At 40.6% G+C, this 25,701-nt stretch overlaps 1 protein-coding gene across 1 annotated transcript; it reads right to left on the bottom strand.

Moving 5' to 3' along the window:
• Positions 1 to 1,798: 1,798 nt before the first annotated feature.
• LOC308313181 (hyaluronan-binding protein 2-like) lies at positions 1,799 to 25,191 on the bottom strand. The gene is made up of 4 exons (XM_080760143.1): positions 25,056 to 25,191; positions 22,479 to 22,616; positions 4,031 to 4,164; positions 1,799 to 2,828 (listed from the first exon to the last, which is right to left on the bottom strand). The coding sequence occupies exons 1-4, from the start codon at positions 25,186 to 25,188 to the stop codon at positions 2,607 to 2,609; spliced, it is 627 nt and encodes a 208-aa protein (XP_080616269.1). The 5' UTR covers positions 25,189 to 25,191; the 3' UTR covers positions 1,799 to 2,606.
• Between the last annotated feature and the right edge of the window lie 510 nt (positions 25,192 to 25,701).

Below are 25,701 nucleotides of genomic sequence, written 5' to 3'. Positions count from 1 at the left end.
ACTGAAATTATCCGGTGATAAGATGGCCACCAACGTAATCAAAAAAGTCAATCAAAGAACAAGATTCCTCTACAGGATCTCCTCACTGGTCGACAAAAACACCTTGAAGACCTTAACAGGAGCCCTTGTACAAGGTTTCTTTGACTATGCATCCACCTCCTGGTACCACAGCACCTCAAAGGCCCTTAAAACAAGGCTCCAGACCTCCCAAAACAAACTGGTCAGGCTCCTACTTGGCCTCACCCCCCGAACCCACCTCACCCCTGCCCACTTTGACAGGCTGGGATGGCTTAGGGTCGACGACAGAGTACAGCATCTTGCAATGGGTCTGGTCCACAAGATTAGATACACCACCAAGATACCCATGTACCTGTCTAAATACTTCCTTAATGTAAACGAAGTCCACACCCACAACACCAGAGGGAGTGCAACAAACCATGTACAACCCAGATTCGGCACAAACAAGGGACTAAATTATTTTCGCTCCTATGCGACCAAAATGTGGAACGCCCTACCAACAGTCATTAAGACATGTGAATCCCTTGGCTCCTTCAAAACTGCTCTCAAAGGGCACCTACGGATGGCTGCAATTCGAAACTGGCCTCTGTAAAAGCTGAATTTTTATCTGGATTGTACTATGTTTTTGTATGGACGTGGTGTTGGGTGACTGCACATATGCACACATGGCATAAACGCATGGTGTTGTGTGCAGGCGCCCTACACTCTGTCTTTGTACTATGGATTGTACTATGTTTTTGTATGGACGTGGTGTTGGGTGCCTGCACATATGCACACATGGCATCAACGCATGGTGTTGTGTGCAGGCGCCCTACACTCTGTCTTTCGTTTTCTTTTCTTTTATCCCCCTGTTCCCCTCACTGTATATATATTTTTTTCCCTTTTCGCTTCCTATATGATGAATTCCTGTTCTGTTCTTTAACTACATAGAAGTGTCTATTTGTTTGTCTCTAAATGTTTTGATGAATTGAACAATGTGGACCCTGTTGTAAACAAGTGTAAGGCTTAATTGGGTCGTCCACTCACAGTTAACAGTCTTTGTATTGAGTTTGTGCTTGAAATGTACTGTAATTCTGCAAACTGTTAATAAAGATTTCAATCAATCAATCAAAATAAATGTCAGAGCTGAAATCGACATGTAAATATGAAATGAATGCTTACACATAGCTAGGTGTAATGTTAGAGTCCACAGAAGACATGTAAATATGAAATGAATGCTTACACATAGCTAGGTGTAATGTTAGAGTCCACAGAAGACATGTAAATATGAAATGAATGCTTACACATAGCTAGGTGTAATGTTAGAGTCCACAGAAGTGAACCATCAAGCCTGTTTTCTAAACTCGTTCTTTTCTGCAAGACTCTATAAGCCATATCTCCAAAACTGGCGGGTCAAACTGAACAACCAATATGTCAATTTGAAGCTAATTCAATGACTTAGCCTTAGAAACGGTCACATTATGTTACCGTTTTTGAGTATCTTTTCCAACACGGACTGTGATAGAAGGGCTGTCTGGGGCATGCATGCAAAATATCTCCAAGATCAAAATGTGTGTAGCTTGAATGACCCTCTTTCTGTTCTCATACCGTGGACCCATGATCTATAGATCTATACTCTATGTCAGTAGAGGAAGCGGCTTTTCAGATGGATTTTCTTAGCTAGATTTGCTATATGGGAAAAAATAATCAATCAATCAAATCAGTTAGACAGGTGAGGAACAAGTAGGTTGACGTGTGCTTCCATGAAGTAGGCTACTGAAGGAAAAAAACAAACAGTCAATCAAGTCAATTTATTTATTATTGCTGAATCAGTTTTCTCATGGCACTTCAAGACCATACCTACGTCATTCACCCAACAGTTCCAAGGACAAACTGTCCTTTTCACAATGCATTATGGGACAACTTCAAGGTATATAGGCCTAAAGGGTAGTGTGATATTCTTTGGTTAAAACAAAAAAAAAAAAAGTTAAAAGGTTAAAGCATTATATTGTGACAGTAACTAATCATTGCTATAGGGCAGTGGTTTTCAACCCTTTTCATAGCAAGGTCCATTATTTATTTGGCATTTGAGCCACGGAACCACCATTTTATGAGATTTAGCCTCAATATTGTGTTATCATAAGATTTTGTCCACCATTCCATGCTGTGTTGATGTGGTACCATAGGAGATAACAGGCAAATAACACTTCTTCTACTGTCTACATTCTCTAATTGTGTAGACCTCTTGTAAATTAAGTAATGCAGATGTTTAACAATATTTTAACTCTTGAGCGTGTATCCAAATGAACCCAAACGGGTCCACGTGTTTTCATTTTACACTCTCAAGAGTTAAAGATCTATTGCCTAAGGGTCCATTTGGTTACCAACTCTCTATCATTTAGTTGGGGACCACCTGGAACCCCCTCAAGGTTGAGACCACTGGTTGAGAACCATTGCTCTACAGCTCTTTAAGAAACAGAAAATACATTTTCAGGTATTAGTGACACATTTTCAGCCAATCAGGTCAGGATAGAGAGAGAGGAAATGAGATATCTGGCTGGAAAGACCGTGGCAACTAGTTAGAGAAAATTAGCGAAATATCAGCCAAATCATGAATTATAACCATAGTCATAGTCATCCACATAGACACTCTGTGTCTTGCATGGTTTCCCGTGGTGATGGACGCAACCAGAAATCCAGGCAACATATTGGTAGACGTTGGTGTAGACGCCGGGTACGGCAGCACCGCATGTGGCGCTCCCCCAGCTCACCAAGCCCGCCATGTAGTAAACCCCACCGTCCTTACACATCAGGGGTCCGCCCGAATCCCCCTAAGAGACAGGATGTAAGGATGTATTCTATTATAGCCTACTACACCTTTAAATGCATCCTCTCATTCTATTATAGCCTACTACACCTTTCAATTCATCCTTTCATTATATTATAGCCTACTACACCTTTAAATTCATCCTTTCATTCTATTATAGCCTACTACACCTTTAAATTCATCCTTTCATTCTATTATAGCCTACTACACCTTTAAATTCATCCTTTCATTCTATTATAGCCTACTACACCTTTAAATGCATCCTTTCATTCTATTATAGCCTACTACACCTTTAAATTCATCCTTTCATTCTATTATAGCCTACTACACCTTTACATTCATCCTTTCATTCTATTATAGCCTACTACACCTTTACATTCATCCTTTCATTCTATTATAGCCTACTACACCTTTAAATTCATCCTTTCATTCTATTATAGCCTACTACACCTTTAAATTCATCCTTTCATTCTATTATAGCCTACTACACCTTTACATTCATCCTTTCATTCTATTATAGCCTACTACACCTTTAAATGCATCCTTTCATTATATTATAGACTACTACACCTTTAAATTCAAGGCATTCCTTGAGAAGATTTACAAAATGTTTCCTACTACTATTTATACACCAGTAAACTATAATATATACTGTATGCGTGTGTGCGTCGCTTTAGGTGGACACGACTACGGCACTCGGTCGCATTCACACCTCTAATTCACCTCTACTTCGGTACACTCGATGCGATTGGGGGGTGGAGTTTGAATCATTCTTGCATAATATACAATTTGCTGCGTTTGCGTTCACGCTGCGCTGTAGCAAGGAGCCGCAGCAAGGCACTTTATCAATGTGTTCAATTCATAAACTACACAGTGAAATATATGGTGTTAAAATGATACTGCTGAGCTATGTGTTGAAGTTTGAAGTAGGCCTATAGGCTATTTGAAGAAGGTCCCCACTGGGATCCCCACACACAGTGACAGCGCTCCATACGCACAGACCACACAGACCAAACATTCTGTATACTGCAGTGTTTTTTGTTTCCTTAATGGATCATTGCCAGTGCTATAGTTGGCCGCTAGCGCGCCAGTGCCAGACGGTTTTAAAAAAGAACCAAAAATGGCCGACAGGATTCATTTTAAGTTGCAGTATAACATCATGGTGTGAAGGTGACCTAATACACTCACGCACCCACGCACACTTACACTACAGGAGCCAACTTTTCCCAACTTGTCTCCTGCACAGATCATGGTGCCGTCCAGGTTTGTATGGAACTCCTCACAACGCTCGTCAGACATCATGGAAAGCTGGCCATGTGACATGTTGTGTGGGTTGTCAGCTGAGGAAGAAGAACACACACACAGACAGCTCAGCTAAAAGTCTTTCTAGGTCCTCTAGGACATCTAATTTCAGCTTTTCCTCCCATGTATTGTTATATGGAGCATATAGGGCCAGGGCATAGCAGTGGCGGCAATTTTATGGTGCCACTCACAAATAGGCCATTTATTAAATAAATGTATATATATATATATCTGTAGGCAGAGACGACATATCTGCGGTGTGTATATATATATATATATATATATATATATATATATATATATATATATATATAAAACCGTGGGAGGTGCAACTCTAGTTAGCAGGCATAGACATCAAAAAAGGACTGCACACTCCAGGGAACAGAGACGGACAACTTACTGCATCAACTTATTTATTAGCACGATGCGTTTCGCTGTGAGCTTCGTCACAGGCAAGCAGCTATAAACTACACAGGTTCATCCCAATGTTCTGGGCATCTTTGTAAAGTTAGTGTTAGTAAAAAGCAGGTAAAAGAGTAACGTTTGAGCAGACTAACATCAGTCACTCTACCATTCAATGTAGTAGAAACCTCTGAGTTTACACCGCAGATATGTCGTCTCTGCCTACAGGAAATACGTTCGCTGTGACCAGGGGACCCGTTTCTGAATCGGTCTATATGCTGCATGTCCTTTAGTTCATACTGAGGAACATAGTTACCCACAGTCTTTTCTCTAGCGCCACCATTAGGCCAAACCCTCCAGTTGTACAAAAGTAACTCAAAATGCATGATACTGGACACTTCATCATGACCTTTCCTTGGTAATGTTTAACACTGCTGGAAGCCATTTGAACATTGAAGGATAATGTTTAACACTGCTGAACATTGAAGAACACAGTGGAATAATAGAATAAAGAACTCTATTAAGAGACAAACTGCATCATTATACAGTAACTGCTACATTATACGATACATGTAACATGGGAAATTATACCTTATATAGATAGACTAGTGCAGCTTTTATTTAAGATGTGATTAGTGGTTGGATACGTACCATATTTAGTTTAAGGTGTGATTAGTGGTTGGATACGTACCATCTTTAGTTTAAGGTGTGATTAGTGGTAGTCAGTGGTTGGATACGTACCATCTATAGTTTAAGGTGTGATTAGTGGTAGTCAGTGGTTGGATACGTACCATCTATAGTTTAAGGTGTGATTAGTGGTAGTGAGTGGTTGGATACGTACCATCTATAGTTTAAGGTGTGATTAGTGGTTGGATACGTACCATCTATAGTTTAAGGTGTGATTAGTGGTTGGATACGTACCATCTATAGTTTAAGGTGTGATTAGTGGTTGGATACGTACCATCTATAGTTTAAGGTGTGATTAGTGGTAGTCAGTGGTTGGATACGTACCATCTATAGTTTAAGGTGTGATTAGTGGTAGTCAGTGGTTGGATACGTACCATCTATAGTTTAAGGTGTGATTAGTGGTTGGATACGTACCATCTATAGTTTAAGGTGTGATTAGTGGTAGTGAGTGGTTGGATACGTACCATCTATAGTTTAAGGTGTGATTAGTGGTAGTCAGTGGTTGGATACGTACCATCTATAGTTTAAGGTGTGATTATTGGTAGTCAGTGGTTGGATACGTACCATCTATAGTTTAAGGTGTGATTAGTGGTTGGATACGTACCATCTATAGTTTAAGGTGTGATTAGTGGTAGTGAGTGGTTGGATACGTACCATCTATAGTTTAAGGTGTGATTAGTGGTAGTGAGTGGTTGGATACGTACCATCTATAGTTTAAGCCTTTAAGGTGTGATTAGTGGTTGGATACGTACCATCTATAGTTTAAGGTGTGATTAGTGGTTGGATACGTACCATCTATAGTTTAAGGTGTGATTAGTGGTAGTCAGTGGTTGGATACGTACCATCTATAGTTTAAGGTGTGATTAGTGGTAGTCAGTGGTTGGATACGTACCATCTATAGTTTAAGGTGTGATTAGTGGTAGTGAGTGGTTGGATACGTACCATCTATAGTTTAAGGTGTGATTAGTGGTAGTCAGTGGTTGGATACGTACCATCTATAGTTTAAGGTGTGATTAGTGGTAGTGAGTGGTTGGATACGTACCATCTATAGTTTAAGGTGTGATTAGTGGTAGTGAGTGGTTGGATACGTACCATCTATAGTTTAAGGTGTGATTAGTGGTAGTGAGTGGTTGGATACGTACCATCTATAGTTTAAGGTGTGATTAGTGGTTGGATACGTACCATCTATAGTTTAAGGTGTGATTAGTGGTAGTGAGTGGTTGGATACGTACCATCTATAGTTTAAGATGTGATTAGTGGTAGTCAGTGGTTGGATACGTACCATCTATAGTTTAAGGTGTGATTAGTGGTAGTCAGTGGTTGGATACGTACCATCTATAGTTTAAGGTGTGATTAGTGGTTGGATACGTACCATCTATAGTTTAAGGTGTGATTATTGGTAGTCAGTGGTTGGATACGTACCATCTATAGTTTAAGGTGTGATTAGTGGTTGGATACGTACCATCTATAGTTTAAGGTGTGATTAGTGGTTGGATACGTACCATCTTTAGTTTAAGGTGTGATTAGTGGTTGGATACGTACCATCTTTAGTTTAAGGTGTGATTAGTGGTAGTGAGTGGTTGGATACGTACCATCTATAGTTTAAGGTGTGATTAGTGGTAGTCAGTGGTTGGATACGTACCATCTATAGTTTAAGGTGTGATTAGTGGTTGGATACGTACCATCTTTAGTTTAAGGTGTGATTAGTGGTTGGATACGTACCATCTTTAGTTTAAGGTGTGATTAGTGGTTGGATACGTACCATCTATAGTTTAAGGTGTGATTAGTGGTAGTGAGTGGTTGGATACGTACCATCTATAGTTTAAGGTGTGATTAGTGGTAGTGAGTGGTTGGATACGTACCATCTATAGTTTAAGGTGTGATTAGTGGTAGTGAGTGGTTGGATACGTACCATCTATAGTTTAAGGTGTGATTAGTGGTTGGATACGTACCATCTATAGTTTAAGGTGTGATTAGTGGTAGTGAGTGGTTGGATACGTACCATCTATAGTTTAAGGTGTGATTATTGGTAGTCAGTGGTTGGATACGTACCATCTATAGTTTAAGGTGTGATTAGTGGTAGTGAGTGGTTGGATACGTACCATCTATAGTTTAAGGTGTGATTAGTGGTAGTGAGTGGTTGGATACGTACCATCTATAGTTTAAGGTGTGATTAGTGGTAGTGAGTGGTTGGATACGTACCATCTATAGTTTAAGGTGTGATTAGTGGTAGTCAGTGGTTGGATACGTACCATCTATAGTTTAAGGTGTGATTAGTGGTTGGATACGTACCATCTATAGTTTAAGGTGTGATTAGTGGTTGGATACGTACCATCTATAGTTTAAGGTGTGATTAGTGGTTGGATACGTACCATCTATAGTTTAAGGTGTGATTAGTGGTTGGATACGTACCATCTATAGTTTAAGGTGTGATTAGTGGTTGGATACGTACCATCTATAGTTTAAGGTGTGATTAGTGGTTGGATACGTACCATCTATAGTTTAAGGTGTGATTAGTGGTTGGATACGTACCATCTATAGTTTAAGGTGTGATTAGTGGTAGTCAGTGGTTGGATACGTACCATCTATAGTTTAAGGTGTGATTAGTGGTAGTGAGTGGTTGGATACGTACCATCTATAGTTTAAGGTGTGATTAGTGGTAGTCAGTGGTTGGATACGTACCATCTATAGTTTAAGGTGTGATTAGTGGTAGTGAGTGGTTGGATACGTACCATCTATAGTTTAAGGTGTGATTAGTGGTAGTCAGTGGTTGGATACGTACCATCTATAGTTTAAGGTGTGATTATTGGTAGTCAGTGGTTGGATACGTACCATCTTTAGTTTAAGGTGTGATTAGTGGTAGTGAGTGGTTGGATACGTACCATCTATAGTTTAAGGTGTGATTAGTGGTAGTGAGTGGTTGGATACGTACCATCTATAGTTTAAGGTGTGATTAGTGGTAGTCAGTGGTTGGATACGTACCATCTATAGTTTAAGGTGTGATTAGTGGTTGGATACGTACCATCTATAGTTTAAGGTGTGATTAGTGGTAGTCAGTGGTTGGATACGTACCATCTATAGTTTAAGGTGTGATTAGTGGTAGTGAGTGGTTGGATACGTACCATCTATAGTTTAAGGTGTGATTAGTGGTAGTGAGTGGTTGGATACGTACCATCTATAGTTTAAGGTGTGATTAGTGGTAGTCAGTGGTTGGATACGTACCATCTATAGTTTAAGGTGTGATTAGTGGTAGTGAGTGGTTGGATACGTACCATCTATAGTTTAAGGTGTGATTAGTGGTAGTCAGTGGTTGGATACGTACCATCTATAGTTTAAGGTGTGATTATTGGTAGTCAGTGGTTGGATACGTACCATCTATAGTTTAAGGTGTGATTAGTGGTTGGATACGTACCATCTATAGTTTAAGGTGTGATTATTGGTAGTCAGTGGTTGGATACGTACCATCTATAGTTTAAGGTGTGATTAGTGGTTGGATACGTACCATCTATAGTTTAAGGTGTGATTAGTGGTTGGATACGTACCATCTTTAGTTTAAGGTGTGATTAGTGGTTGGATACGTACCATCTTTAGTTTAAGGTGTGATTAGTGGTAGTGAGTGGTTGGATACGTACCATCTATAGTTTAAGGTGTGATTAGTGGTAGTCAGTGGTTGGATACGTACCATCTATAGTTTAAGGTGTGATTAGTGGTAGTCAGTGGTTGGATACGTACCATCTATAGTTTAAGGTGTGATTAGTGGTTGGATACGTACCATCTTTAGTTTAAGGTGTGATTAGTGGTTGGATACGTACCATCTTTAGTTTAAGGTGTGATTAGTGGTTGGATACGTACCATCTATAGTTTAAGGTGTGATTAGTGGTAGTGAGTGGTTGGATACGTACCATCTATAGTTTAAGGTGTGATTAGTGGTAGTGAGTGGTTGGATACGTACCATCTATAGTTTAAGGTGTGATTAGTGGTTGGATACGTACCATCTATAGTTTAAGGTGTGATTAGTGGTAGTGAGTGGTTGGATACGTACCATCTATAGTTTAAGGTGTGATTATTGGTAGTCAGTGGTTGGATACGTACCATCTATAGTTTAAGGTGTGATTAGTGGTAGTGAGTGGTTGGATACGTACCATCTATAGTTTAAGGTGTGATTAGTGGTAGTCAGTGGTTGGATACGTACCATCTATAGTTTAAGGTGTGATTAGTGGTTGGATACGTACCATCTATAGTTTAAGGTGTGATTAGTGGTTGGATACGTACCATCTATAGTTTAAGGTGTGATTAGTGGTTGGATACGTACCATCTATAGTTTAAGGTGTGATTAGTGGTAGTCAGTGGTTGGATACGTACCATCTATAGTTTAAGGTGTGATTAGTGGTTGGATACGTACCATCTATAGTTTAAGGTGTGATTAGTGGTAGTGAGTGGTTGGATACGTACCATCTATAGTTTAAGGTGTGATTAGTGGTAGTCAGTGGTTGGATACGTACCATCTATAGTTTAAGGTGTGATTAGTGGTAGTCAGTGGTTGGATACGTACCATCTATAGTTTAAGGTGTGATTAGTGGTAGTGAGTGGTTGGATACGTACCATCTATAGTTTAAGGTGTGATTAGTGGTAGTCAGTGGTTGGATACGTACCATCTATAGTTTAAGGTGTGATTAGTGGTAGTCAGTGGTTGGATACGTACCATCTATAGTTTAAGGTGTGATTATTGGTAGTCAGTGGTTTGGATACGTACCATCTTTAGTTTAAGGTGTGATTAGTGGTAGTGAGTGGTTGGATACGTACCATCTATAGTTTAAGGTGTGATTAGTGGTAGTCAGTGGTTGGATACGTACCATCTATAGTTTAAGGTGTGATTAGTGGTTGGATACGTACCATCTATAGTTTAAGGTGTGATTAGTGGTAGTGAGTGGTTGGATACGTACCATCTATAGTTTAAGGTGTGATTAGTGGTAGTCAGTGGTTGGATACGTACCATCTATAGTTTAAGGTGTGATTAGTGGTAGTGAGTGGTTGGATACGTACCATCTATAGTTTAAGGTGTGATTAGTGGTAGTCAGTGGTTGGATACGTACCATCTATAGTTTAAGGTGTGATTAGTGGTAGTCAGTGGTTGGATACGTACCATCTATAGTTTAAGGTGTGATTAGTGGTAGTCAGTGGTTGGATACGTACCATCTATAGTTTAAGGTGTGATTATTGGTAGTCAGTGGTTGGATACGTACCATCTTTAGTTTAAGGTGTGATTAGTGGTAGTGAGTGGTTGGATACGTACCATCTATAGTTTAAGGTGTGATTAGTGGTAGTCAGTGGTTGGATACGTACCATCTATAGTTTAAGGTGTGATTAGTGGTTGGATACGTACCATCTATAGTTTAAGGTGTGATTAGTGGTAGTGAGTGGTTGGATACGTACCATCTATAGTTTAAGGTGTGATTAGTGGTAGTCAGTGGTTGGATACGTACCATCTATAGTTTAAGGTGTGATTAGTGGTAGTGAGTGGTTGGATACGTACCATCTATAGTTTAAGGTGTGATTAGTGGTAGTCAGTGGTTGGATACGTACCATCTATAGTTTAAGGTGTGATTATTGGTAGTCAGTGGTTGGATACGTACCATCTTTAGTTTAAGGTGTGATTAGTGGTAGTGAGTGGTTGGATACGTACCATCTATAGTTTAAGGTGTGATTAGTGGTTGGATACGTACCATCTATAGTTTAAGGTGTGATTAGTGGTAGTCAGTGGTTGGATACGTACCATCTATAGTTTAAGGTGTGATTAGTGGTTGGATACGTACCATCTATAGTTTAAGGTGTGATTAGTGGTTGGATACGTACCATCTATAGTTTAAGGTGTGATTAGTGGTAGTGAGTGGTTGGATACGTACCATCTATAGTTTAAGGTGTGATTAGTGGTAGTCAGTGGTTGGATACGTACCATCTATAGTTTAAGGTGTGATTAGTGGTAGTGAGTGGTTGGATACGTACCATCTATAGTTTAAGGTGTGATTAGTGGTAGTCAGTGGTTGGATACGTACCATCTATAGTTTAAGGTGTGATTAGTGGTTGGATACGTACCATCTATAGTTTAAGGTGTGATTAGTGGTTGGATACGTACCATCTATAGTTTAAGGTGTGATTAGTGGTTGGATACGTACCATCTATAGTTTAAGGTGTGATTAGTGGTTGGATACGTACCATCTATAGTTTAAGGTGTGATTAGTGGTAGTGAGTGGTTGGATACGTACCATCTATAGTTTAAGGTGTGATTAGTGGTAGTCAGTGGTTGGATACGTACCATCTATAGTTTAAGGTGTGATTAGTGGTAGTGAGTGGTTGGATACGTACCATCTATAGTTTAAGGTGTGATTAGTGGTAGTCAGTGGTTGGATACGTACCATCTATAGTTTAAGGTGTGATTAGTGGTTGGATATGTACCATCTATAGTTTAAGGTGTGATTAGTGGTTGGATACGTACCATCTATAGTTTAAGGTGTGATTAGTGGTAGTCAGTGGTTGGATACGTACCATCTATAGTTTAAGGTGTGATTAGTGGTAGTGAGTGGTTGGATACGTACCATCTATAGTTTAAGGTGTGATTAGTGGTAGTCAGTGGTTGGATACGTACCATCTATAGTTTAAGGTGTGATTAGTGGTTGGATACGTACCATCTATAGTTTAAGGTGTGATTAGTGGTTGGATACGTACCATCTATAGTTTAAGGTGTGATTAGTGGTAGTGAGTGGTTGGATACGTACCATCTATAGTTTAAGGTGTGATTAGTGGTAGTCAGTGGTTGGATACGTACCATCTATAGTTTAAGGTGTGATTAGTGGTTGGATACGTACCATCTATAGTTTAAGGTGTGATTAGTGGTAGTCAGTGGTTGGATACGTACCATCTATAGTTTAAGGTGTGATTAGTGGTAGTCAGTGGTTGGATACGTACCATCTATAGTTTAAGGTGTGATTAGTGGTAGTGAGTGGTTGGATACGTACCATCTATAGTTTAAGGTGTGATTAGTGGTAGTGAGTGGTTGGATACGTACCATCTATAGTTTAAGGTGTGATTAGTGGTAGTCAGTGGTTGGATACGTACCATCTATAGTTTAAGGTGTGATTATTGGTAGTCAGTGGTTGGATACGTACCATCTATAGTTTAAGGTGTGATTAGTGGTTGGATACGTACCATCTATAGTTTAAGGTGTGATTAGTGGTAGTCAGTGGTTGGATACGTACCATCTATAGTTTAAGGTGTGATTAGTGGTTGGATACGTACCATCTATAGTTTAAGGTGTGATTAGTGGTTGGATACGTACCATCTTTAGTTTAAGGTGTGATTAGTGGTTGGATACGTACCATCTTTAGTTTAAGGTGTGATTAGTGGTAGTGAGTGGTTGGATACGTACCATCTATAGTTTAAGGTGTGATTAGTGGTAGTCAGTGGTTGGATACGTACCATCTATAGTTTAAGGTGTGATTAGTGGTTGGATACGTACCATCTTTAGTTTAAGGTGTGATTAGTGGTTGGATACGTACCATCTTTAGTTTAAGGTGTGATTAGTGGTTGGATACGTACCATCTATAGTTTAAGGTGTGATTAGTGGTAGTGAGTGGTTGGATACGTACCATCTATAGTTTAAGGTGTGATTAGTGGTAGTGAGTGGTTGGATACGTACCATCTATAGTTTAAGGTGTGATTAGTGGTTGGATACGTACCATCTATAGTTTAAGGTGTGATTAGTGGTAGTGAGTGGTTGGATACGTACCATCTATAGTTTAAGGTGTGATTAGTGGTAGTGAGTGGTTGGATACGTACCATCTATAGTTTAAGGTGTGATTAGTGGTAGTCAGTGGTTGGATACGTACCATCTATAGTTTAAGGTGTGATTAGTGGTAGTGAGTGGTTGGATACGTACCATCTATAGTTTAAGGTGTGATTAGTGGTAGTCAGTGGTTGGATACGTACCATCTATAGTTTAAGGTGTGATTAGTGGTAGTGAGTGGTTGGATACGTACCATCTATAGTTTAAGGTGTGATTAGTGGTAGTCAGTGGTTGGATACGTACCATCTATAGTTTAAGGTGTGATTATTGGTAGTCAGTGGTTGGATACGTACCATCTTTAGTTTAAGGTGTGATTAGTGGTAGTGAGTGGTTGGATACGTACCATCTATAGTTTAAGGTGTGATTAGTGGTAGTGAGTGGTTGGATACGTACCATCTATAGTTTAAGGTGTGATTAGTGGTAGTCAGTGGTTGGATACGTACCATCTATAGTTTAAGGTGTGATTAGTGGTTGGATACGTACCATCTATAGTTTAAGGTGTGATTAGTGGTAGTCAGTGGTTGGATACGTACCATCTATAGTTTAAGGTGTGATTAGTGGTAGTGAGTGGTTGGATACGTACCATCTATAGTTTAAGGTGTGATTAGTGGTAGTGAGTGGTTGGATACGTACCATCTATAGTTTAAGGTGTGATTAGTGGTAGTCAGTGGTTGGATACGTACCATCTAAAGTTTAAGGTGTGATTAGTGGTAGTGAGTGGTTGGATACGTACCATCTATAGTTTAAGGTGTGATTAGTGGTAGTCAGTGGTTGGATACGTACCATCTATAGTTTAAGGTGTGATTATTGGTAGTCAGTGGTTGGATACGTACCATCTATAGTTTAAGGTGTGATTAGTGGTTGGATACGTACCATCTATAGTTTAAGGTGTGATTATTGGTAGTCAGTGGTTGGATACGTACCATCTATAGTTTAAGGTGTGATTAGTGGTTGGATACGTACCATCTATAGTTTAAGGTGTGATTAGTGGTTGGATACGTACCATCTTTAGTTTAAGGTGTGATTAGTGGTTGGATACGTACCATCTTTAGTTTAAGGTGTGATTAGTGGTAGTGAGTGGTTGGATACGTACCATCTATAGTTTAAGGTGTGATTAGTGGTAGTCAGTGGTTGGATACGTACCATCTATAGTTTAAGGTGTGATTAGTGGTAGTCAGTGGTTGGATACGTACCATCTATAGTTTAAGGTGTGATTAGTGGTTGGATACGTACCATCTTTAGTTTAAGGTGTGATTAGTGGTTGGATACGTACCATCTTTAGTTTAAGGTGTGATTAGTGGTTGGATACGTACCATCTATAGTTTAAGGTGTGATTAGTGGTAGTGAGTGGTTGGATACGTACCATCTATAGTTTAAGGTGTGATTAGTGGTAGTGAGTGGTTGGATACGTACCATCTATAGTTTAAGGTGTGATTAGTGGTTGGATACGTACCATCTATAGTTTAAGGTGTGATTAGTGGTAGTGAGTGGTTGGATACGTACCATCTATAGTTTAAGGTGTGATTATTGGTAGTCAGTGGTTGGATACGTACCATCTATAGTTTAAGGTGTGATTAGTGGTAGTGAGTGGTTGGATACGTACCATCTATAGTTTAAGGTGTGATTAGTGGTAGTCAGTGGTTGGATACGTACCATCTATAGTTTAAGGTGTGATTAGTGGTTGGATACGTACCATCTATAGTTTAAGGTGTGATTAGTGGTTGGATACGTACCATCTATAGTTTAAGGTGTGATTAGTGGTTGGATACGTACCATCTATAGTTTAAGGTGTGATTAGTGGTAGTCAGTGGTTGGATACGTACCATCTATAGTTTAAGGTGTGATTAGTGGTTGGATACGTACCATCTATAGTTTAAGGTGTGATTAGTGGTAGTGAGTGGTTGGATACGTACCATCTATAGTTTAAGGTGTGATTAGTGGTAGTCAGTGGTTGGATACGTACCATCTATAGTTTAAGGTGTGATTAGTGGTAGTCAGTGGTTGGATACGTACCATCTATAGTTTAAGGTGTGATTAGTGGTAGTGAGTGGTTGGATACGTACCATCTATAGTTTAAGGTGTGATTAGTGGTAGTCAGTGGTTGGATACGTACCATCTATAGTTTAAGGTGTGATTAGTGGTAGTCAGTGGTTGGATACGTACCATCTATAGTTTAAGGTGTGATTATTGGTAGTCAGTGGTTGGATACGTACCATCTTTAGTTTAAGGTGTGATTAGTGGTAGTGAGTGGTTGGATACGTACCATCTATAGTTTAAGGTGTGATTAGTGGTAGTCAGTGGTTGGATACGTACCATCTATAGTTTAAGGTGTGATTAGTGGTTGGATACGTACCATCTATAGTTTAAGGTGTGATTAGTGGTAGTGAGTGGTTGGATACGTACCATCTATAGTTTAAGGTGTGATTAGTGGTAGTCAGTGGTTGGATACGTACCATCTATAGTTTAAGGTGTGATTAGTGGTAGTGAGTGGTTGGATACGTACCATCTATAGTTTAAGGTGTGATTAGTGGTAGTCAGTGGTTGGATACGTACCATCTATAGTTTAAGGTGTGATTAGTGGTAGTCAGTGGTTGGATACGTACCATCTATAGTTTAAGGTGTGATTAGTGGTAGTCAGTGGTTGGATACGTACCATCTATAGTTTAAGGTGTGATTATTGGTAGTCAGTGGTTGGATACGTACCATCTTTAGTTTAAGGTGTGATTAGTGGTAGTGAGTGGTTGGATACGTACCATCTATAGTTTAAGGTGTGATTAGTGGTAGTCAGTGGTTGGATACGTACCATCTATAGTTTAAGGTGTGATTAGTGGTTGGATACGTACCATCTATAGTTTAAGGTGTGATTAGTGGTAGTGAGTGGTTGGATACGTACCATCTATAGTTTAAGGTGTGATTAGTGGTAGTCAGTGGTTGGATACGTACCATCTATAGTTTAAGGTGTGATTAGTGGTAGTGAGTGGTTGGATACGTACCATCTATAGTTTAAGGTGTGATTAGTGGTAGTCAGTGGTTGGATACGTACCATCTATAGTTTAAGGTGTGATTATTGGTAGTCAGTGGTTGGATACGTACCATCTTTAGTTTAAGGTGTGATTAGTGGTAGTGAGTGGTTGGATACGTACCATCTATAGTTTAAGGTGTGATTAGTGGTTGGATACGTACCATCTATAGTTTAAGGTGTGATTAGTGGTAGTCAGTGGTTGGATACGTACCATCTATAGTTTAAGGTGTGATTAGTGGTTGGATACGTACAATCTATAGTTTAAGGTGTGATTAGTGGTTGGATACGTACCATCTATAGTTTAAGGTGTGATTAGTGGTAGTGAGTGGTTGGATACGTACCATCTATAGTTTAAGGTGTGATTAGTGGTAGTCAGTGGTTGGATACGTACCATCTATAGTTTAAGGTGTGATTAGTGGTAGTGAGTGGTTGGATACGTACCATCTATAGTTTAAGGTGTGATTAGTGGTAGTCAGTGGTTGGATACGTACCATCTATAGTTTAAGGTGTGATTAGTGGTTGGATACGTACCATCTATAGTTTAAGGTGTGATTAGTGGTTGGATACGTACCATCTATAGTTTAAGGTGTGATTAGTGGTTGGATACGTACCATCTATAGTTTAAGGTGTGATTAGTGGTTGGATACGTACCATCTATAGTTTAAGGTGTGATTAGTGGTAGTCAGTGGTTGGATACGTACCATCTATAGTTTAAGGTGTGATTAGTGGTAGTGAGTGGTTGGATACGTACCATCTATAGTTTAAGGTGTGATTAGTGGTAGTCAGTGGTTGGATACGTACCATCTATAGTTTAAGGTGTGATTAGTGGTTGGATATGTACCATCTATAGTTTAAGGTGTGATTAGTGGTTGGATACGTACCATCTATAGTTTAAGGTGTGATTAGTGGTAGTCAGTGGTTGGATACGTACCATCTATAGTTTAAGGTGTGATTAGTGGTAGTGAGTGGTTGGATACGTACCATCTATAGTTTAAGGTGTGATTAGTGGTAGTCAGTGGTTGGATACGTACCATCTATAGTTTAAGGTGTGATTAGTGGTTGGATACGTACCATCTATAGTTTAAGGTGTGATTAGTGGTTGGATACGTACCATCTATAGTTTAAGGTGTGATTAGTGGTAGTGAGTGGTTGGATACGTACCATCTATAGTTTAAGGTGTGATTAGTGGTAGTGAGTGGTTGGATACGTACCATCTATAGTTTAAGGTGTGATTAGTGGTAGTCAGTGGTTGGATACGTACCATCTATAGTTTAAGGTGTGATTAGTGGTAGTCAGTGGTTGGATACGTACCATCTATAGTTTAAGGTGTGATTAGTGGTAGTGAGTGGTTGGATACGTACCATCTATAGTTTAAGGTGTGATTAGTGGTAGTCAGTGGTTGGATACGTACCATCTATAGTTTAAGGTGTGATTAGTGGTAGTCAGTGGTTGGATACGTACCATCTATAGTTTAAGGTGTGATTATTGGTAGTCAGTGGTTGGATACGTACCATCTTTAGTTTAAGGTGTGATTAGTGGTAGTGAGTGGTTGGATACGTACCATCTATAGTTTAAGGTGTGATTAGTGGTAGTCAGTGGTTGGATACGTACCATCTATAGTTTAAGGTGTGATTAGTGGTTGGATACGTACCATCTATAGTTTAAGGTGTGATTAGTGGTAGTGAGTGGTTGGATACGTACCATCTATAGTTTAAGGTGTGATTAGTGGTAGTCAGTGGTTGGATACGTACCATCTATAGTTTAAGGTGTGATTAGTGGTAGTGAGTGGTTGGATACGTACCATCTATAGTTTAAGGTGTGATTAGTGGTAGTCAGTGGTTGGATACGTACCATCTATAGTTTAAGGTGTGATTAGTGGTAGTCAGTGGTTGGATACGTACCATCTATAGTTTAAGGTGTGATTAGTGGTAGTCAGTGGTTGGATACGTACCATCTATAGTTTAAGGTGTGATTATTGGTAGTCAGTGGTTGGATACGTACCATCTTTAGTTTAAGGTGTGATTAGTGGTAGTGAGTGGTTGGATACGTACCATCTATAGTTTAAGGTGTGATTAGTGGTAGTCAGTGGTTGGATACGTACCATCTATAGTTTAAGGTGTGATTAGTGGTTGGATACGTACCATCTATAGTTTAAGGTGTGATTAGTGGTAGTGAGTGGTTGGATACGTACCATCTATAGTTTAAGGTGTGATTAGTGGTAGTCAGTGGTTGGATACGTACCATCTATAGTTTAAGGTGTGATTAGTGGTAGTGAGTGGTTGGATACGTACCATCTATAGTTTAAGGTGTGATTAGTGGTAGTCAGTGGTTGGATACGTACCATCTATAGTTTAAGGTGTGATTATTGGTAGTCAGTGGTTGGATACGTACCATCTTTAGTTTAAGGTGTGATTAGTGGTAGTGAGTGGTTGGATACGTACCATCTATAGTTTAAGGTGTGATTAGTGGTTGGATACGTACCATCTATAGTTTAAGGTGTGATTAGTGGTAGTCAGTGGTTGGATACGTACCATCTATAGTTTAAGGTGTGATTAGTGGTTGGATACGTACCATCTATAGTTTAAGGTGTGATTAGTGGTTGGATACGTACCATCTATAGTTTAAGGTGTGATTAGTGGTAGTGAGTGGTTGGATACGTACCATCTATAGTTTAAGGTGTGATTAGTGGTAGTCAGTGGTTGGATACGTACCATCTATAGTTTAAGGTGTGATTAGTGGTTGGATACGTACCATCTATAGTTTAAGGTGTGATTAGTGGTAGTGAGTGGTTGGATACGTACCATCTATAGTTTAAGGTGTGATTAGTGGTAGTCAGTGGTTGGATACGTACCATCTATAGTTTAAGGTGTGATTAGTGGTTGGATACGTACCATCTATAGTTTAAGGTGTGATTAGTGGTTGGATACGTACCATCTATAGTTTAAGGTGTGATTAGTGGTTGGATACGTACCATCTATAGTTTAAGGTGAGACACCCCAGGTGAAATCATGATTTTTCTTTTTTTTTTTTTTTTGCTATTTTGCTTCCTAAACATGTTTTCTTTCAAACTAAAGCAAAATACACATTAAAAATACAGATTTAGATGTTTAGTTGGATAGTTTATTTTAGCCAATGACAGCTCGTTTTTCGGGGTGAAAAGCCACCATCTCTATTTTCATGATTGGTTGTTGGTACAAAGGAAGTGACCATATTTGGATCAGACCACAGTCAGCTTGAGGTCCAGACCTTTCCAATGATATATGCCATTATATGTTGTTGCCAAGGTTTGGATGAGATATTTTGTCTCAAAATAGTGGCTTCAAATAAAACGTTTTGGAATTTTACAATACAAATCTTTAAAGGCCGTTTTCTCAAAATGAGTTTTCCTCATACTTGGGACAAAGAATCTCCACTTCAGTTGAACTCACATACACCAAACTTTCCAGTCTTATTCCTAACTATATTCCGCAGACATTTACACATGGATTTGTTGATATATCATTCACAGCCTGATTTACATCACATTTTATACCAAAAAAATGCCGAAAATTGGGTTTTTTATGCCTGTTGACACTATTTTCTGATTTGTGGAGTGATAATTAGAGATATCAAAAATCCCATGTGTAATTTTCTTTGTCTCTAATGTGTCAACAAAATGAAATGATAATTTTGAACCTGGCTTTATCCGATCTTCAGATTTATCGTCCCGAAATGTATGCAAATTAGCGCATATAATGCCTAATTTGCATATTTAAACATATAATTTCAGAAAACTTGTAATACAAAAAATCTTAGTTTTAATATAAGTAATCAACTGGAGAAGTTTTATTGTGATAGCTATTATTTAACTTTTTTTCCCTATTCACCTGGGGTGTCTCGCCTTAAGGTGTGATTAGTGGTTGGATACGTACCATCTATAGTTTAAGGTGTGATTAGTGGTAGTCAGTGGTTGGATACGTACCATCTATAGTTTAAGGTGTGATTAGTGGTAGTGAGTGGTTGGATACGTACCATCTATAGTTTAAGGTGTGATTAGTGGTAGTCAGTGGTTGGATACGTACCATCTATAGTTTAAGGTGTGATTAGTGGTTGGATACGTACCATCTATAGTTTAAGGTGTGATTAGTGGTTGGATACGTACCATCTATAGTTTAAGGTGTGATTAGTGGTAGTCAGTGGTTGGATACGTACCATCTATAGTTTAAGGTGTGATTAGTGGTAGTGAGTGGTTGGATACGTACCATCTATAGTTTAAGGTGTGATTAGTGGTAGTCAGTGGTTGGATACGTACCATCTATAGTTTAAGGTGTGATTAGTGGTTGGATACGTACCATCTATAGTTTAAGGTGTGATTAGTGGTTGGATACGTACCATCTATAGTTTAAGGTGTGATTAGTGGTAGTGAGTGGTTGGATACGTACCATCTATAGTTTAAGGTGTGATTAGTGGTAGTCAGTGGTTGGATACGTACCATCTATAGTTTAAGGTGTGATTAGTGGTTGGATACGTACCATCTATAGTTTAAGGTGTGATTAGTGGTAGTCAGTGGTTGGATACGTACCATCTATAGTTTAAGGTGTGATTAGTGGTAGTCAGTGGTTGGATACGTACCATCTATAGTTTAAGGTGTGATTAGTGGTAGTGAGTGGTTGGATACGTACCATCTATAGTTTAAGGTGTGATTAGTGGTAGTGAGTGGTTGGATACGTACCATCTATAGTTTAAGGTGTGATTAGTGGTAGTCAGTGGTTGGATACGTACCATCTATAGTTTAAGGTGTGATTATTGGTAGTCAGTGGTTGGATACGTACCATCTATAGTTTAAGGTGTGATTAGTGGTTGGATACGTACCATCTATAGTTTAAGGTGTGATTAGTGGTAGTCAGTGGTTGGATACGTACCATCTATAGTTTAAGGTGTGATTAGTGGTTGGATACGTACCATCTATAGTTTAAGGTGTGATTAGTGGTTGGATACGTACCATCTTTAGTTTAAGGTGTGATTAGTGGTTGGATACGTACCATCTTTAGTTTAAGGTGTGATTAGTGGTAGTGAGTGGTTGGATACGTACCATCTATAGTTTAAGGTGTGATTAGTGGTAGTCAGTGGTTGGATACGTACCATCTATAGTTTAAGGTGTGATTAGTGGTTGGATACGTACCATCTTTAGTTTAAGGTGTGATTAGTGGTTGGATACGTACCATCTTTAGTTTAAGGTGTGATTAGTGGTTGGATACGTACCATCTATAGTTTAAGGTGTGATTAGTGGTAGTGAGTGGTTGGATACGTACCATCTATAGTTTAAGGTGTGATTAGTGGTAGTGAGTGGTTGGATACGTACCATCTATAGTTTAAGGTGTGATTAGTGGTTGGATACGTACCATCTATAGTTTAAGGTGTGATTAGTGGTAGTGAGTGGTTGGATACGTACCATCTATAGTTTAAGGTGTGATTAGTGGTAGTCAGTGGTTGGATACGTACCATCTATAGTTTAAGGTGTGATTAGTGGTTGGATACGTACCATCTATAGTTTAAGGTGTGATTAGTGGTAGTGAGTGGTTGGATACGTACCATCTATAGTTTAAGGTGTGATTAGTGGTAGTCAGTGGTTGGATACGTACCATCTATAGTTTAAGGTGTGATTAGTGGTTGGATACGTACCATCTATAGTTTAAGGTGTGATTAGTGGTAGTGAGTGGTTGGATACGTACCATCTATAGTTTAAGGTGTGATTAGTGGTAGTCAGTGGTTGGATACGTACCATCTATAGTTTAAGGTGTGATTAGTGGTAGTCAGTGGTTGGATACGTACCATCTATAGTTTAAGGTGTGATTAGTGGTAGTGAGTGGTTGGATACGTACCATCTATAGTTTAAGGTGTGATTAGTGGTAGTCAGTGGTTGGATACGTACCATCTATAGTTTAAGGTGTGATTAGTGGTAGTCAGTGGTTGGATACGTACCATCTATAGTTTAAGGTGTGATTAGTGGTTGGATACGTACCATCTATAGTTTAAGGTGTGATTAGTGGTAGTCAGTGGTTGGATACGTACCATCTATAGTTTAAGGTGTGATTAGTGGTAGTCAGTGGTTGGATACGTACCATCTATAGTTTAAGGTGTGATTAGTGGTAGTGAGTGGTTGGATACGTACCATCTATAGTTTAAGGTGTGATTAGTGGTAGTGAGTGGTTGGATACGTACCATCTATAGTTTAAGGTGTGATTAGTGGTAGTCAGTGGTTGGATACGTACCATCTATAGTTTAAGGTGTGATTAGTGGTAGTGAGTGGTTGGATACGTACCATCTATAGTTTAAGGTGTGATTATTGGTAGTCAGTGGTTGGATACGTACCATCTATAGTTTAAGGTGTGATTAGTGGTAGTCAGTGGTTGGATACGTACCATCTTTAGTTTTGCCCCATCCAGCGACCACACACTCCTTTCCATCGGGGAAGAGCTGGTTTGGCAGACAGGCATATTTAACATAGCTGGTTTCCTTGGCACAGAACGGGTCATCGGTGAATTCCAGCTGGAGTAATGCTGAGACACAGGAAACAGAATAGAACAGTAAATAATAACACGGCGGTGGCTCAGGGGTAGAGTGACTGGATCGTAAACGCAAGGTTTCCAGTTGGAACCCGGGGTTCAGGGGACCTTAGTATAATCTGATAGACAGAAGGAATTGACTTTAAATGTCGTGAGACATGGCTAAAGCATTTCCGGGGGTCCTCAGCCCAAAAGGTTGAGAACCCGTGTTCTCTAGATAACATCACCTGTACCACTTGTTATCTAGACACCAGTAAGAACCCCTGATCTCTCTAAAACTGCCTCCCCCTGGCTAGCCGGGGCGCCTGATGGAGGGGAAAGGAACTGGTCGGAATAACGTGTCCCTTCCACGCGCTACGTCGGAATAACGTGTCCCTTCCACGCGCTACGTCCGGCCGGGGAAATTCCCGTGTCAGAGTTCTGTGTCAGGGTTGCCCAAATATGGAGTGTTGTTGTGATGTCAGAACAGGCCAGCCGACTCGACACCGGGCACTGCCCTCCCTGTGGGGGTGTGGAACACTGCCCCCCTGTGGGGGTGTGGAACACTGCCCCCCTGTGGGGGTGTGGAACACTGCCCCCCCTGTGGGGGTGTGGAACACTGCCCCCCTGTGGGGGTGTGGAACACTGCCCCCCTGTGGGGGTGTGGAACACTGCCCCCCCTGTGGGGGTGTGGAACACTGCCCCCCTGTGGGGGTGTGGAACACTGCACTCCCTGTGGGGGTGTGGAACACTGCCCCCCTGTGGGGTTGTGGAACACTGCCCCCCTGTGGGGGTGTGGAACACTGCCCCCCTGTGGGGGTGTGGAACACTGCCCCCCTGTGGGGGTGTGGATGTGGAACACTGCCCCCCCTGTGGGGGTGTGGAACACTGCCCCCCTGTGGGGGTGTGGAACACTGCCCCCCTGTGGGGGTGTGGAACACTGCCCCCCTGTGGGGGTGTGGAACGACACCGGGCACTGCCCCCCTGTGGGGGTGTGGAACACTGCCTCCCTGTGGGGGTGTGGAACACTGCCCCCCTGTGGGGGTGTGGAACACTGCCTCCCTGTGGGGGTGTGGAACACTGCCCCCCTGTGGGGGTGTGGAACACTGCCCCCCTGTGGGGGTGTGGAACGACACCGGGCACTGCCCCCCTGTGGGGGTGTGGAACACCGCCCCCCTGTGGGGGTGTGGAACACTGCCTCCCTGTGGGGGTGTGGAACACTCCCTGTGGGGGTGTGGAACACTGCCCCCCTGTGGGGGTGTGGAACACTGCCTCCCTGTGGGGGTGTGGAACACTCCCTGTGGGGGTGTGGAACACTGCCTCCCTGTGGGGGTGTGGAACACTGCCCCCCTGTGGGGGTGTGGAACACTGCCTCCCTGTGGGGGTGTGGAACACTGCCCCCCCGCGTGTGGGGCGGAGCGGTTCTGGAGTTACGTGCCTTACAGCCGTCCGTACACACCAGTGTTGTTTTTGGCAGAAAATTAGTTTTCACTTAGTGAATTAGTGTTGGTTTAGTTGACTAAATCTACGGTCGATTTAGTCGACTAAAATGTATTTTGTCGGGCCTTGATGCCTTGAAAATAGCCGATCTACAAGCCATGACGCGTTGTGAGCTGGTAGATCGGCTATTTTCAGCATGCAACCAAATGTAAAATGACTTATACTGGGGGCTCCATTTTCGTCACCGCTAAACCCCTTATCCCTAAACTTCTTTGCCTTTTTCTACTATTTTGAAAAACATTTTTGAATAGTTCAACTAGTCAATCTACTGTACATTGACAAGCTTGTAGACTGGCCATTTTAACTATTCAAAAATGTTTTTCAAAATAGTTAAAAAAAGGCAACGAAGTTTAGGAATAAGGGCTTTAGTGCTGACGAAAATGGAGCCCTGGATCTCTTGTCCACTAGTCCCTTCCTAACATTTTAGTCTAGTTTTTATTTGTTGACGAAATTGTCAGTATATTTAGTCTGTTTTAGTCATCATAGCTTAGTTTTAATTTAGTTTCCAATAGTTTTTGTCAGTGGAAAAATGTAGTCGACGAACATTTTTCGTCTTAGTTTAAGTCGATGAAATCAACACTGGTACACACGTACTGTACAGACAGACAGACGTACAGACAGACAGACGTACAGACAGACGTACAGACAGACAGACAGACAGACAGACAGACAGACAGACAGACAGACGTACAGACAGACAGACATACAGAGATAACACCAGATTAACCCATTTTGAGCGGGAACCCCTTTTGGTGATTAATTACATATATATTATGTTATAATTTAGCTATTGAAAAAAAAAGAAAAATCGTTAAAATGTGCCTCAAATCTTTCCGAAAATTGTCATGATTTAGAAAACTTTTTTTTTTAAATTTCGACGTCAGGCCTGAATGGGTTAAGGTAAGAAATCAGCCCGTCTGTAAAAGAAGACATACAGTGAATTAATGGCCTCACCAATGTCATTAGTAGCAACACTAATGTTGCCTAGTTTCCTGTAACCCAGAAAAACAAAGTCTCTCTTCACGGAGATGACCTGGTCTGACTCTTCTATGCTCCCGATGTCCACTCCCCCCACGACCACCTGCATGTCCTTGGTGCTGTTACTGGAGAAACAAGCAAGTCAGTAATTAAGACCACCTGTGCATGTCCTTGGTGCTGTTACTGGAGAAACAAGCAAGTCAGTAATTAAGACCACCTGTGCATGTTAGCACCTTAGAGTATATATGAATAGAGACGGCACCCGGAGGAAACCCTGAGGCCAAATGGACATAGTGGCCAAATTTGTATTTGTATTGCAGCTCGAGCCAGCGCTGGTCCGTTGACTATCATTGCGCAACGTTCATGTGTTTGGGGCCATGACACGTGAACGAATGTTTCATGCGTGAACACGCACAAACGGCACAATGATAGTCAACGACCAGCGCGTTCATGTTATTGGGGCAATCCATCCCAGAATGCACTTGTTCCTAGGAGTGAAATCGCCTCATGTGCTTTTGAGCAACTTAATGCAAGTGGATGGGAGGAGGAATCCGGTGTCGTCTCTATTCATATATACTCTAAGGTTAGCACATGTTAGCATTTAGAGCAGCTCATGTTACCA

The sequence above is a fragment of the Protomyctophum bolini genome (assembly GCF_963924005.1).
Source record: "Protomyctophum bolini genome assembly, chromosome: 3".
In the NCBI taxonomy this organism is placed as follows: Eukaryota; Metazoa; Chordata; class Actinopteri; order Myctophiformes; family Myctophidae; genus Protomyctophum; species Protomyctophum bolini.
This window is presented reverse-complemented; position numbering and strand designations above follow the sequence as displayed.